Source organism: Dermacentor andersoni, chromosome 4, assembly GCF_023375885.2.
Source record: "Dermacentor andersoni chromosome 4, qqDerAnde1_hic_scaffold, whole genome shotgun sequence".
Classification (NCBI taxonomy): Eukaryota; Metazoa; Arthropoda; class Arachnida; order Ixodida; family Ixodidae; genus Dermacentor; species Dermacentor andersoni.
The window spans coordinates 20,178,670-20,191,635 of record NC_092817.1 but is presented as its reverse complement, the minus strand read 5'-3'; the positions used below and the strand labels follow the sequence as shown (position 1 = coordinate 20,191,635).

The 12,966-nt window shown below is 48.2% G+C and overlaps 1 protein-coding gene across 1 annotated transcript in view; it reads right to left on the bottom strand.

The window, feature by feature from the left end:
• Window positions 1-12,760, bottom strand: part of nej (CREB binding protein nejire) — a 96,228-nt gene extending 83,468 nt beyond the window's left edge. The window contains exons 1-6 of the mRNA XM_050182645.3: window positions 11,860-12,760; window positions 8,370-8,743; window positions 5,346-5,513; window positions 4,541-4,807; window positions 3,005-3,356; window positions 2,138-2,305 (exon numbers count right to left, since the gene is read on the bottom strand). Coding sequence (XP_050038602.1) covers window positions 2,138-2,305; window positions 3,005-3,356; window positions 4,541-4,807; window positions 5,346-5,513; window positions 8,370-8,743; window positions 11,860-11,938 — 1,408 coding nt within the window. The 5' untranslated portion in view covers window positions 11,939-12,760. The remainder of the gene's footprint in view (window positions 1-2,137; window positions 2,306-3,004; window positions 3,357-4,540; window positions 4,808-5,345; window positions 5,514-8,369; window positions 8,744-11,859) is intronic.
• Between the last annotated feature and the right edge of the window lie 206 nt (window positions 12,761-12,966).

The window sequence follows — 12,966 nt, the reverse complement described above, 5'->3', positions numbered from 1 at the left end:
TCCACTTGCATTTCTCCTGACTTCTTGTCAGTGTTCTTCTGGCACTGTGACTGGCCTTCCAATCTTCAAAGGAAGGATTACCTTCTTTGGGGCCCTGCTCGCATGCAGCACAGAAATTGCTCAAGACACCATAGTCAATAACAAAACCAGGGAACAGTTCAATCACGGTGCTGACGCCGATGTGCGAGGAATCTCCGCGGGTCATCCATGATCCATCTTACAACACCGCAATGTTTCCAGGATTGATAAGGCGACATTCAGCGTAAGGATCGCGAACCGACCACGCACACTCACTTGTCAGGTTGCGGGCCGCGCGATCAGCTGCGGGTGCCAGCTTTCCCTTGACGTAGCTTTGCCATATCTACGTGTGGAGACCGCGATGACTTATGTTCATTAATGAGAACACATAATTCAGGACTGTTTGGTGATTTCCAGTTGCCTGCATAGCGCAAGTGGCGAGAACGTTCACAGCAAACGGGTTCACTTTTTGTGCACCGCGCACGGGCGGCGAGCTCCATTTCGACGACACCACACCGCAGCTCACGCACGTAAGAAGCAACTTGACAGCAAGTCCATATTCATGCTCCTCTCAGACTATAAGTCCCCACTACATGTTTTGCAATTGGCCACTGCAAGCATAGTGTTCACTGCATCTAAACTGACAATGGCAAACACAGTCCCGTCAAAGGGGTGCGCCGCAGTATTGGTGCTATCACCTAGTAAATCTCGCTTCCTCTCTGTCGCGGGAGTTGATGAGAGGCGCTGCAGTTTTTCTTGCATTTTCCTTTTGGCCTCCTCCAATTCTACGGGCTGCAGAAACTTCATGTCGTGCCGCACGCTACCTTCAGTACCTCCGGCAGGCGATGAGGGCGGAGGGCTTGTTAGGCCTAGGCCTACATCGGAGTTATCGGTGATCGGATCGACAATAGCGCCGGCAAGCAGCACGATTTCGACGCTTTGCTGGGTTGCGGAGCACTTCTTGCAGTCCTCAATCAATGTACGTCGCACCTTTCTTCCACCAAACTTGTTCCTCGTGTGGAATTTCCTTCCCAAACAGGCCATCGCGCAGCAGACACTGATGCTAAAGCAATATGGTGGATGGCGCACGGCCGGCTGAAGCGGGGAGCAGACGACCAGGAAGGAATTCTGCCAATCGTATGGCGCCCTCAGGTCACGTGTGCTCAACAACGAATAAGAGAGCGCGGTGGGACCCTTATTTGGCGCGGTAACTGAAGGAATCCAGTGGCTGCATAGAGCCTGCGTTGGCAGGAAATTGAAGAAAAAAGACCGCTCTTTAAAATGAGACCAAAATGTAGGCGCTACGATGCGTGAAACGGCAGTTGCATTTCGTAGGGAGAAGTGCCGTTTTAGTATTAATTTCGGCTCAAATTTTGCTGCTGAATTTGTTGTGAAGTGCTCGTGCACAATGCCAGCTGTTCTACGGGTGACCAGGACCTTGTCAGGCTCTTGCCTTTTGTCTTGGCGATCTCTTTTCTTTGATCAACTTCACTTTTAAATTTTGCTAGTATCAATGAAATGAAGCAATGCTACAGCTAAAATACTGATCGAATAGATTAGAAGTTTGGTCTGGTTGTGTAAAAAGGGCTGTAGATTTCAGAAACACCATTCTCAAAAAGTCGGTTTTTTCGCTATTTTTTCTTGCCAAAGACCCGTGTCCCCCCTTAACAAGGTTTCACTGTATTTCTCTTTTTATAGCAATGTGCAGTGTGTAGGCCATATTTAAGCCCTTTCTGCCAAGGAACAAAAGAGTTCTGATCTCACCGCCCTTCCCCCTTAAATATCGCACAGCCACAGGCGAGGTGTTGCAGCCATGGGGACAATACATCAACATCCCGAGCGCTTTTCCGTGCTAACGGCTGCTTCGCGGTAGCTGTTGTAGCCACAAAAGCAGCGCCAGTGCCTCCAAGATTAGACCGTATGCCGCATGAGCATGCAGGCCATGAGGCCGACATCAACAGGCTGATCGGTTTAAATTTTCAGACACGACATCAAATTCTGATTTCCCATTTTTCAACATGCTTACACTGCTGACTACACCCTGCAAGTGAACACCCCCCCGCAATGCAGTAATGCGACCATCCTTTCAGACACACCACACATGCCAGTGAACAGCTACCTTGAGTGGCAGGTCCCAGGGGAGGCCTCTGGGGTGCTTGAGCAGTCATGGAGGAGACCACGGTTGGAGCAGCCCCCTGAGGTGGAGCTACGGAGTTGGGGCTCGGCCCTGTGAGCAGATCCTGTGGGCTGCAGTGGCTAGGCCCAGGTGGCCCCTGCAGGTCATTCACTGCGCATACAGAGCAGAAAATAAAAATAGATTATGCTTGTGCCATGTTATTCAGCGAGAAGCTGCCCTCTAAGGACTTTGACTAAGGACTGCACTATAAGGGTAGTTTTTCAACATCTGAAAGAAGCAAATTATTCCTGTCAATCTAGTTTTTGCAATACTAGGAACCCACTCACAAATTTCGTTGCATGAGAAAATTGCAGCATTCAGTTCGAAGTGCACCCAGAAAGACAAGTCTCAGCAGTGAATAGACCCTTTTTCTAATTCCCAAGTGCACTTCTCTGCACTGCCTACTATCCGAACCAATTGGTCACCATTCAAATGAAAACGTAGCGCTAGCTGCACATTTTAATCACGAGGGCCACACTTATATTTTCGAAGTCACAAGAAAAGCCAACTGTGCTTGTACATGCTGTTTGCAAAAATGAACATAATGTAGAGCTTCTTTATTAATAAAAAAAAATTAACCAGGTTCGAGCAGTGAACAATATCCATGACCTCACGGCATACTTGTCCGGGAACTACGACATGATGTTACCACCAATTCTTCGTTCTTTTGTGTGTGTGTGTTTCTTTTTCTGGCTTACCAAGACTCCTCTCAAGACAAGAGTGGCTTTCTATGGTATTGTAGAAGAATTATTTGCTAACATAGCTCCGCTTAACTTTCTATTTAGTGAGGAACGTGCAAACAATTCTCACTCTGGGCAACCGGTTGCCCCCTGTTGACCAGCTGGCCAACGGAGGCCCCGCCAGCTGCATTGTAGGGAAGGCCCAGGGCAGCGTATGCACGCTGCATGTCAGCCGGTGCAGGGCCCTGCCCCTGTTGGCCAGGCGGCACTGCAGCACCAGCCTGCTGCTGCCGCCGATCTGAGGCTTGCTTCAGGGGCAGGCAGACAGGGCAGTCGTTGCGTGTGCAGTTTTTCCAGTGAGAGATGATCTGCCGTGAGGACGCACAGTGGGGCACAGGGCAAGCCTTGCCTGCCTGGCAGTTGGTCATGTGGTTCAACACGTTCTTCATTGTCCGGCAGTGGGGTAAAGAGCACTGGCGAACCTGCATGGCACATGGAAACATGTCTCGTGCGACGGATGCATGTAAACACAAGTAAAACAACTCTCGTGGATCTAATCTTGGTTTAGTGCAAATTCTCTAAATGCTGTGGCTGAAGTGCACTGTTAACACTAAGTTGCAGTTGTGTGTTAAGGCAGTTTTAAACCCATATCTACAGATTACAAAAACAATCTCTAGGCTTCACAGCAGAGAACTTGCTGTTATCAATCAACATGGTGCAGGCTCACATTTTTATTAATCACTTCCAAATAAAATTGCTTCACAGTGTTCACAGAAGAAAGTATTGTTCTAGCTCTTGAAGAACTGACAGCCAGTCAGTACGAACAACAAGGTAAATGGTGCAAATGGGAAGATTATGCCTCACAATGATGAAAACAAGCTTGCTCTTGGTCCTCAGGCAATTGTGCTTTTTAATCAATGGAGGAACAGAATGAGGCAGGAAGCATTTAGCAATGAATCACTGTCATCAAATACTGCTTGTGCATCGCATATGCAACATCGTATTGGCATGCAACGATAATCACCTAATTTCCCGTGCTAAAGACTAGAAAACGCTCTGAACTCAGTTGCTACCTGCAGAGCATGATATAAATGCAGTACCGCAAAGCACCGAAGTGCAAGAAGAAAATTAAATTATGTTTTACATGCGAAAACCACTATCTGATTGAGACACACCATAGTGGGCGAGTCCAAATATTTGGGCCGCCTGGGGTTCTTTAACATGCACCTAAATCTAAGTACACACAGGTGTTTTCACATTGCTCCCCCTTCGAAATGCGGCCCCTGTGGCCGAGATTCGATTCCACGACCTCGTGCTTAGCAGCCCAACATCATAGCCACTAAGCAACCGCAGCGAATTGTGAGAAGAAAAAAGATGCATGGTTAGCAATTTTCGCTAACCACCCACCCATTTTCTTTTATTTCTTTATATGATTTATTTTAGTGGTTTGCGGTGCATTTACGTCATGAACTTCGACCAACTCGACCACACTGCTATCCTATTTCTTTGTAGAGCAAATTCACTCATTTGGCGGATTAGTACTGCTTACCATTCCTGCATGACCAATGAAAGCTGCTCCAAGTGATACCACAAGCGCGAGGCCAGACAATGCCTTTGTGTCTAAACTATGACCTGACGACATCCACTTAGTTTGGTTGTCACGCACCTCTCCATTAGCCGCCTGGGATTCTCTCCGCTGGCACTTGTGTGCATGCAGCAAGAGCACAAGCTGCTGCTGGATGAGCTTGCGTTTCTCAGGGTCAGCTGTTGAGGGGGCTGCCGCTGCAGGAGGTGTACCGAGGGGGGGACCACCTCCACCAGGATGTGGAGGTGGCGGCTGCTGAGGGGGCGCCACACCCGGGGGAGGAGCCGCCTGCCCCATTGGAGGACCAGCCAGCTGCTGCGCCTGCTGAGGAGGTGGCTGCCCATGTTGCTGCACAAGCAGAAGGACACAGTCAGTGGCATAGCAGATTAAAGCTGAGGAAAGGTTTGTGCATACTGCAATGTTAGCAGGGTTTCACAAGAAGTGATCAGATAAAGAAATAAGAACACTTTTCAAAAGTGAATGACCATTTATTGGAAACAAGCAAGCAATTACATATTAAGGACACGCAAAAGATAATGTGGAAAGTTCTTTTAGTTTTCTGCTTCCTATATTTCTTCCTTTTTTCTGTAGCTTTTCTTGCTTCTGGAGATGCCAGCAAGAACATTCTGCATAGAACATCTTTCTTTCGATCCTATAGGGTTGCCAGACCTTGCTTGTATTTCTGTCCCATCTTATTTTGCCCCACATTAATGTCATGGTCCAATGTGAAGCCAGGCTTCCATGTGCAGTAGTGACGGGCTGCTATCAGGAGAATAGGGTTAGCACTAAAATCAAAAGTGCATTAGAATTGAGCAATCAGTGTTTGGACTGAAGGGAGATTTATGCGGCATCAAAAGAAAGAATGTGCATATAACAAGCAGCTCACATTTTGCAGTTGCGATGAGTCTACACTTGAGTAGCGTGGGGGCATGCCTAATGCAGCGCCGAGGTTGGCTCCCATGGGCCTCTGCGGAGACTGACTCAACTGGCCCATTGACATCACTTGGCCATAACCTCCATGGAATGATGCTGGGCCCATGGCTCCGCCTGGCCCCTGCAATACATGCACACAAACTTGACATCCCTTGCTAGATTTAAGAAACGTTACTTAATAATTCAGGCAAACATACCCCATAAATGCGAAACCGTATAGCCACACACTTATAAGCAATATACAGTGCAGTCCACTTATAACGATATCGAGAAAGACGAAAAATGATCGTTATAACCGATGATCGCTATATCTCGACTGCAGTTATATAAAACAAAAACAAAAATTCGGAACATACCTTTGCAGCTCCAAACTAGAATTCACTACTTGCTCTAAAGAATAGATGATGTAGAAAGTAGGCCGTGAAAAACAATCTTTATTTCTAGCGCCAATGACCGTGTCAAGGGTTAGGCGCGCCAAAATAGTCCGAAATCTGCACTTGCTATTGCGGCAGCTTCAGCTTCACAACCACGGTGTGCATGGATTCCAGCTGCTGCGCAAACACTGGCAGCAATCCTTTAGCATGCATAAAATCAATTAAGGAGTCGATCGACGACAGTGCACTTTGCGTGGACATTGTGTTGGGGTCAAGGAGCCACTGTCAATCTCGTCACTGTCGCTGCTGCCATCGCCACCGTTGCACAACTTTGCCGTCTGTCGAGACAACACATCTTCGGCGATCGCCTCGTCGGTGACCTCATCGCAGAACGAGGCAGCACTGTCTGCAGTCAAAAACTCATCCATCGACGCACCACCTGTGTCACCAGTAGGAACGAGCTCCCAGAGCTCGGTTATGTCAGCGGTCTCCACCGTGTTGGTCTCAGTGGGTTGGGAAAGTTCGTCCCGACGCACAAAGCCCGCCTTTTTGAAGCAGTTGTACATATATGGTTGACTGCTTTACTTCATACCATGCACCATAAACGAAGCGCACCGCTTCCAAAAGGCTGATCTTCAGGTCAGGGGGCCCGTCTGCATGACCCGACGTGCCAGGAGCTGCGTGGTCAATGGCTAAAATTATCCACTCCAGCATGCGCCGCCGATACAGGACATTAAAGTTGGCGATCACACCGGCATCCAACAGCTGCAGGCCTGCCGGAGTATTCAGAGGCAGAAACATCAATTCGACAGATGTTAGCTTCGGGTTAACGCTATGTGCGCTACAGTTGTCAAGTAGTAACACTACTTTTCTTCCTTGACCTTCAATTATACTGTCGAACTCGAGCAGCCATTCTTCGAACAGGTCGCGGTTCATCCACGCCTTCTTATTGCTGCGATAGCGGACCGGGATGCTTTGATTCTTAAAGCACGTTGGCTTCTTTGATCGCCCGATCATGAAAGGCTTGAGATGATGGCTCTCGTCCATGCTAACGCACAGCAACACGGTCACCCTAAGTTTCGAGTGCTTCCCGCCGGGGCATCGATCTCCTTTAAGAGCTTGAGTCTTCGATGGCAACATTTGAAAAAACAGAGAAGTTCCGTCGCAACTATATATGTCCTTCTCCGGTAGCGCTCCAGCACGCTGGGCAGCTTTCTCTGCAGCCACTGCTGCTTTGCCTCTGTGTCCAAAGACGCCGCTTCCCCTACCACGTTTTTGTAAACAATTCCGTGCCGCTCTTTAAAGCGCTGAATCCAGCCTCCCCCAGGCTCAAAATTTGGGCGTCCCAGAAGAAAAGCGAAGTTTTTCGCTTTGGTGGCAAGTATTGGCCCACTAATAGGCACATTATGCGCGCAGGTTGTGTTAAACCACTGGTAAAGCGCCTCTTCAACATCGACGTACAAAGGGTCTCTAACCCCTTTTCCGCTGATTGGCATGGCTGCTGATAGCTCCTGCCTTCACAATCGCGGTTCTCCCAGTTTTCAAGATGGTTGATATCGTTAACTGGACGATCCCATACTTCTTCACGAGGGTGCTCACCTTGAAGCCATGTTGAGAGTCCTGCAAAATATCCATTTTTGTGTCAAGCGACACAGCTTTGCACTTTGTCGGCGCCATCTTCGAACTGGGTTGTACCGTTGGTTGCACGCTGCTTCGGTGGCGTCAGCCAGCTATCGCGAGAGACTGAGTGTGGGACGGGCGCCACCGCGCCACTTTGCTTGTCACTTTTTTTCTTTCTCTATCTTTCGGAGCGACTGTGGCCGACGCGCATGAAGCAGCTAGCACCATCTTGTGGCGCACTGCGCCTACTCAGGTACTCTCCGGTGTGCAGGCAGGGCGGGACGCGCCTAGTAACGTTGGGACGTGCAGCGTGGTAATGGCGGCAGATACGAACTTACGGAGGTAAACATCGCCTCGTCTCGACATCGTTCGTTTCAGGGAACTAAGCAACGCAAATGTTACGATTATTTTGCACGGAAAAAGCCACCCGAACGGCGAAATTTTTATCGTTACATCCAATATGCGGTGAATAACATATCGTTATAAATGGTTTTTCCCCATACACTTAATGCATAATATGACACTCTCATGTCGACCCATCGTTATAACCGATATATCGTTATATGTGGTATCGTTATAAGTGGACCGCACTGTGCAACACTGAATTCTTTTGGCCACAAGAAACACGTGGGTCATAATAATGTGACTATATATGCTTTGTTTTATTGTTTCATAAACAATCCAAACGGCACTCCACCTACATTCCCAGTGAGATCAGCTGGACATGAACAAACAAAGAACTAGAACAAAGTGAAAGAAATCCCTACATTATAACACCTACGCCACTTGCAGAACCACAAAGCTCAGAATTATACTGTCTTCAAAGTAGCTGGGATTCTATAATATATCCCAAGATTTCCGTACATGGGTACCTTCACATCCTGCTTTGTCAAAGCACCACAGCCAAGAATGAAAGCTGTAGCCTCACTGCAACCATCTCTGTTAAAGTTTCCCAGCTGTCAAGATGATAACCATGCACCTACCTTCATGCCGGGCTGGGGTGCGACCATTCCAGAGGGCCCTCCATGCGGGGAGTTTGGTCCGAGCAGGCCTCCAAGAGATGGGGGTGGTCTTGCCTGGCCCATGGGCCCCATCGGCCCATTGAGCAGAGGCCCACCAAGCAGCTTGGGGCCCCCACCCAGCTCTTTGGGACTCCCGTGGTTGGCCTTGCTTTGCAGCAGCTGTGACAACTGCTGATGCCGCTGGCCAGCTGCCTCCTCACCACCCGTGCCATTCTGCTGGGCAGCACTCGCCGGCTGGGTGGGGCCACCACTCAGGTCGCCCAGAGGTGGGCCCCCTCCTGAACCCATGAGCTCTTCCGGCAGCTCATTCTCCAGGTCCCACAGTCGGCTGAAATCTGCCACCACAAACAGCAGCAACAAAATGGTTAGAATACTCATGGACAAAATTAGTAGAAACATGCCCATATATACCAAACCACGAAGTCTGCAATAAAAATTACTCGACATAAAGGTATTCATCTTGAATCAAGTGAAACAGTTGAAGCGAACTGCTTCATTCTCGGAAGGACAATATAGCCTGCACTGCAGTTGTCACGCTGCACTGTGTGCACGATATGAAAAATCACTATTTCAAATCAGACAGCACTGTGTTGCGATCTCAAGTAAGTCGGAAGATTTTTGTTATAGCAGCTGCTTATGCCTACAGCTTTTACCTTCATGCTTCAGCATCACACAGCAGCCTGCAGAGTGCAGCACATGCAATGCCTATGAATCCGTGTCAGTCGAAATAAAAATGCTGCCAATATGCACATTCTGTAAATATCTTGTCAACATTCACTGTCATGAGATAACCCCCAAGATGGTCCTGATATTCAATGATGTACTCCTGTATAAAAGCTGCAGCATTTTCATTTACACCTCCTGTGAATCCTACACAAGTTTGCAAATGAAAGATTATAAAGAAATAGAACAACATAAGGGTGACTGGCACTGCTATGGGGGGCCTTTCGAAAGCTGCGGCTGCATTCACATACATGTGCGCGCTAGTGCCATGGTTCAGTTAAATTCAACTGCATAATAAGATACTGCATCATTTTAATGCACACAGCACCAATATACCTGTAAAACCTTTACCTACCTAGGTCTCAAGGGCCACCAAAGCTGCCCGGCCCTCAGGTCATACTACATGTGCTAAGTGTCAATTCACAGCATTGAAATGTTACAAATGAGTGGCAACTAGACCTTAGACGACAGCTATGACCAGAAATGTTGATGAGAAGGGCAGAACAGCTAAAACAGCAGCAGAACATCATGGAACGCTCCCATTTAGCTTGACAAAACTTTTGCAAAAGCTGTAGCATTTCAACTGCAGAAGTATTAAATAGTTCCTGCACAGAAAGACTATGAAAAGCACGTTGAACACGTCATTTATTAACCATACATTGCATTGGCCTTCAGAAACATGACAAGTGTTAAGCAATCTGACAGCAGTTTGTGGGTGCTGGCCCTTTTTGATTTCACACTGTACTACGCATTCATGTCAGGCAATGGCTCTAGAGATGTGCAATAAATTAACATACGTATTTCCTCCTACAGTAAAATACCCAGCCACATGCACTGTCTCTTACGCACTATGTTTTCTTCTCATGCCACATAAGCACACAAAAAAAGACTTTACCCTATTGCAAATTAGCTGAAGTACACCACCAGCAGAGAACGAGCCCGAAACATTAAAACGGGAGCACACTGCCAGCTTACATACTAAATTACAAGCCAACATTAAATAGTTTTCACACTTGTACACTTCAGTCTTTTTGCAGTTCTAGTAGACTTAAAACGTCACTTGAAGATTATGTCCCACCTAGCCTTTTATTTTGCTAGATAAACATGAAAGACGTAACTTTATGCTACAAATATGACTTTCATAAAACAAGTGCATTTCTAAAGTGTTGTGCCTACTTTCGCGATTGCAACAGTTAGTTTTCACTGACCCATCAACAAACGATTGAAACACGTTCAACTGCGACCTATTATACTCGACGGAAATTTTTGTTCTGATACAAATGATGAAATAGTGTTCGTGGCGCTGGTATAGATTACATCTGCCGGGAGTGTCGGCCGAGTAACTGGAGAAAAGCTGATGTTTGTGGAGCTGAGGGCAGTCAAAATTTTAATTAAGGTAAACGTAAACAGCTCATCTAAAGCGCATTTAATGGTGAAGGCGCAGAGCCGAGAGTTCTGAAAACGGTGCCTCGTAGGCACCAGCGACGTTGGCTGCTACCGGCTTCCGCGAAAGTAACTCGGCGAGCACCAGCCGTCCAGATACACGAGCCCGATCTACGCTTCGGCAGACCCAATCATGACAGGTACGAAATGGCCGGCAACCTGAATCTGTGTCAGTCCGAGACGTCGGGCCTTTCGCGGCGCATTCCAACAGACTGTTCCCGCGGCCACTCCCCCCTGCAATGTTTATCAATAAACCTGCCGATCTCGGAAAACAGTGGCCAGCTCTACCGCGAGGATGGCGAAGGCTATGTTAGCAATGTTCCAGCGGGAATGCGCTCTCGTGTCTCCTGTGGCACCATGCCGCGATCCCGCCCAAAGAGGTCGAGTTCGCGGTGGCGGCGGCGGCAGCAGGAAGAGAAGATGCTAAAACATCTGACGCGGGCACCGGGACGCCCGAGACGGCGCTCAGCGCGAGCCACGTGAGAACAGTCCCGAACGAAAGGTTTTGCAAACCGGTGGACATTCAAACAAGATGCGCAGCACAGAAACGTCCCGAGCACGAACAAGTGCGCGGGACCGCCGAGGAACCGATCCGAGCAACATTCCCCGCTGCGAGCACAGGGCGCGGGCGAATACACTCTACGTATTATAAGGACAGTTCATGCATCTTTTTCGGCCGCGGAACGAAGGCGAACAATACTCACAAGCTCCTCATTAACACACAGTGCCAGAAATGAATTTATTTTGCGCACAAACGGTACGATTCAAGCACTTTCTAAACGCAATTAGGGTTAGCGGGCAGTCTGCCTGCAGTGGCATCGGCAAACCTGCGATTTTCTATAGTTCTTCCGCCAAAGCATTACCCACTCGTCTGAAATACCACCTTGGTTTTTGTACGCAGGTGTGCACCCAAAAATCGCCACTCACAATTCGGACGAAATAGCAGCCACCAGAAAACGAACACGACTCCGCGGTACGCACGGGGAAGTAAAGCTACGGACAACATCGCTAGCGGACGACGTTCGGAACCGCACGACAAGTTGAAAGCATCATAGCGACAAGACTAATCATTAGCAACGACAAGCACGGTGTAGCGCCGGTAAGCGGTCGACAAGCACTAGCGGGATCAGAAAACGGAGAGACGCGAGCCAAAACATGGGTCTGCCGAGCGACAGGCGAGCAAGTGCATCAATACAGAGCATCACAGCATTAGACACAGCTTCAGCGAAAGAAATTATCACCGAGACACTTCAGGCATGAAAAAGAAACGGAATGGTGCACTCACCTGCGCTGTCCGACGACAGGCCAGTTTCTGCCAACTTCTGCCGCTTATTCGGCGGCCCATCCACAAGATGGTCAGCCATATTGATAAGCCTAAACCACTGATGCCCTATGCGCTCAAGAATGGGGAAGATTATCAAGAATTTAAACCCTCGACATACCAATACACTTTTAGAAGATCTGATGGTTCAATCCACGCACAAATATATGGTAGCACAGTCCGATTTTCTTCTTCATGGTCAAGGCACGGGGACAGTCTCTTCATGATCGCGTTCTACGGCATCGCACTACCCCATCAAAACTTCAACGCTCCGCGACTGCCCAGGCAAGCACTGCCGAGCATCGGGCCGTCCGGAGCCGCAATCACACGACGAAGGCTTCCCAATCCCTTACCGGAGTTACTCCATGAAGAACGGAGGTGAACAGTCGTCTCAAAAACGACAGCCAAGACGAAAAAAGAAGCCAAAATTCAGAGCACAGTTCCTGAAAATTTAGGCCCCTTATTCATCCAATATGGCGGCTGTTGATGAAAAGTTTTTCTACGCTTGTCAGAGAAAACAACGAAGATTGCCGAGCAAACATTGCCAAGGAAATAAAAGCTTGTGATTGGTCACAATTTTCCACGTGATGCAATGCCTAGAACGCCATTGGTTCACTTTTACCTGCTCGCAGTAATGGCATCCCGAACGCGCTCCGGACTTTGCCGAGCACCTTCCGAAGACCCTCCGAAAACACGGGTTGAGCGATGCATTGTGGGGCGCCAATGGCTACTCTCCCATGGTGCACTGCGTACGACAAGTCGGCTGTTCGCGGTTTCATTCGCATGGCTCGACTTCATTTCTTGTTCTTTCTGAAATTGGAGTATGTAAATGCGTATTAAATGCCATGAATTCTGCAGATTGGTTGCTTCCGTCTTTATTGTAGCCACATTGTTCGGAAGGAGTTGTTAATGCATTTATTTTGTTTCTTTTTGTAGTGGTCATTTGATTGAATGGTCCCTTGTATGTACTACATACATCAGCGCGAGTTCTTGCGCTGTTCCGCTTGATTGGATAAGAAACACTATTGAAATGCCTGGGTTGGCTACGTACAAATTTATTAGCGGTTGATA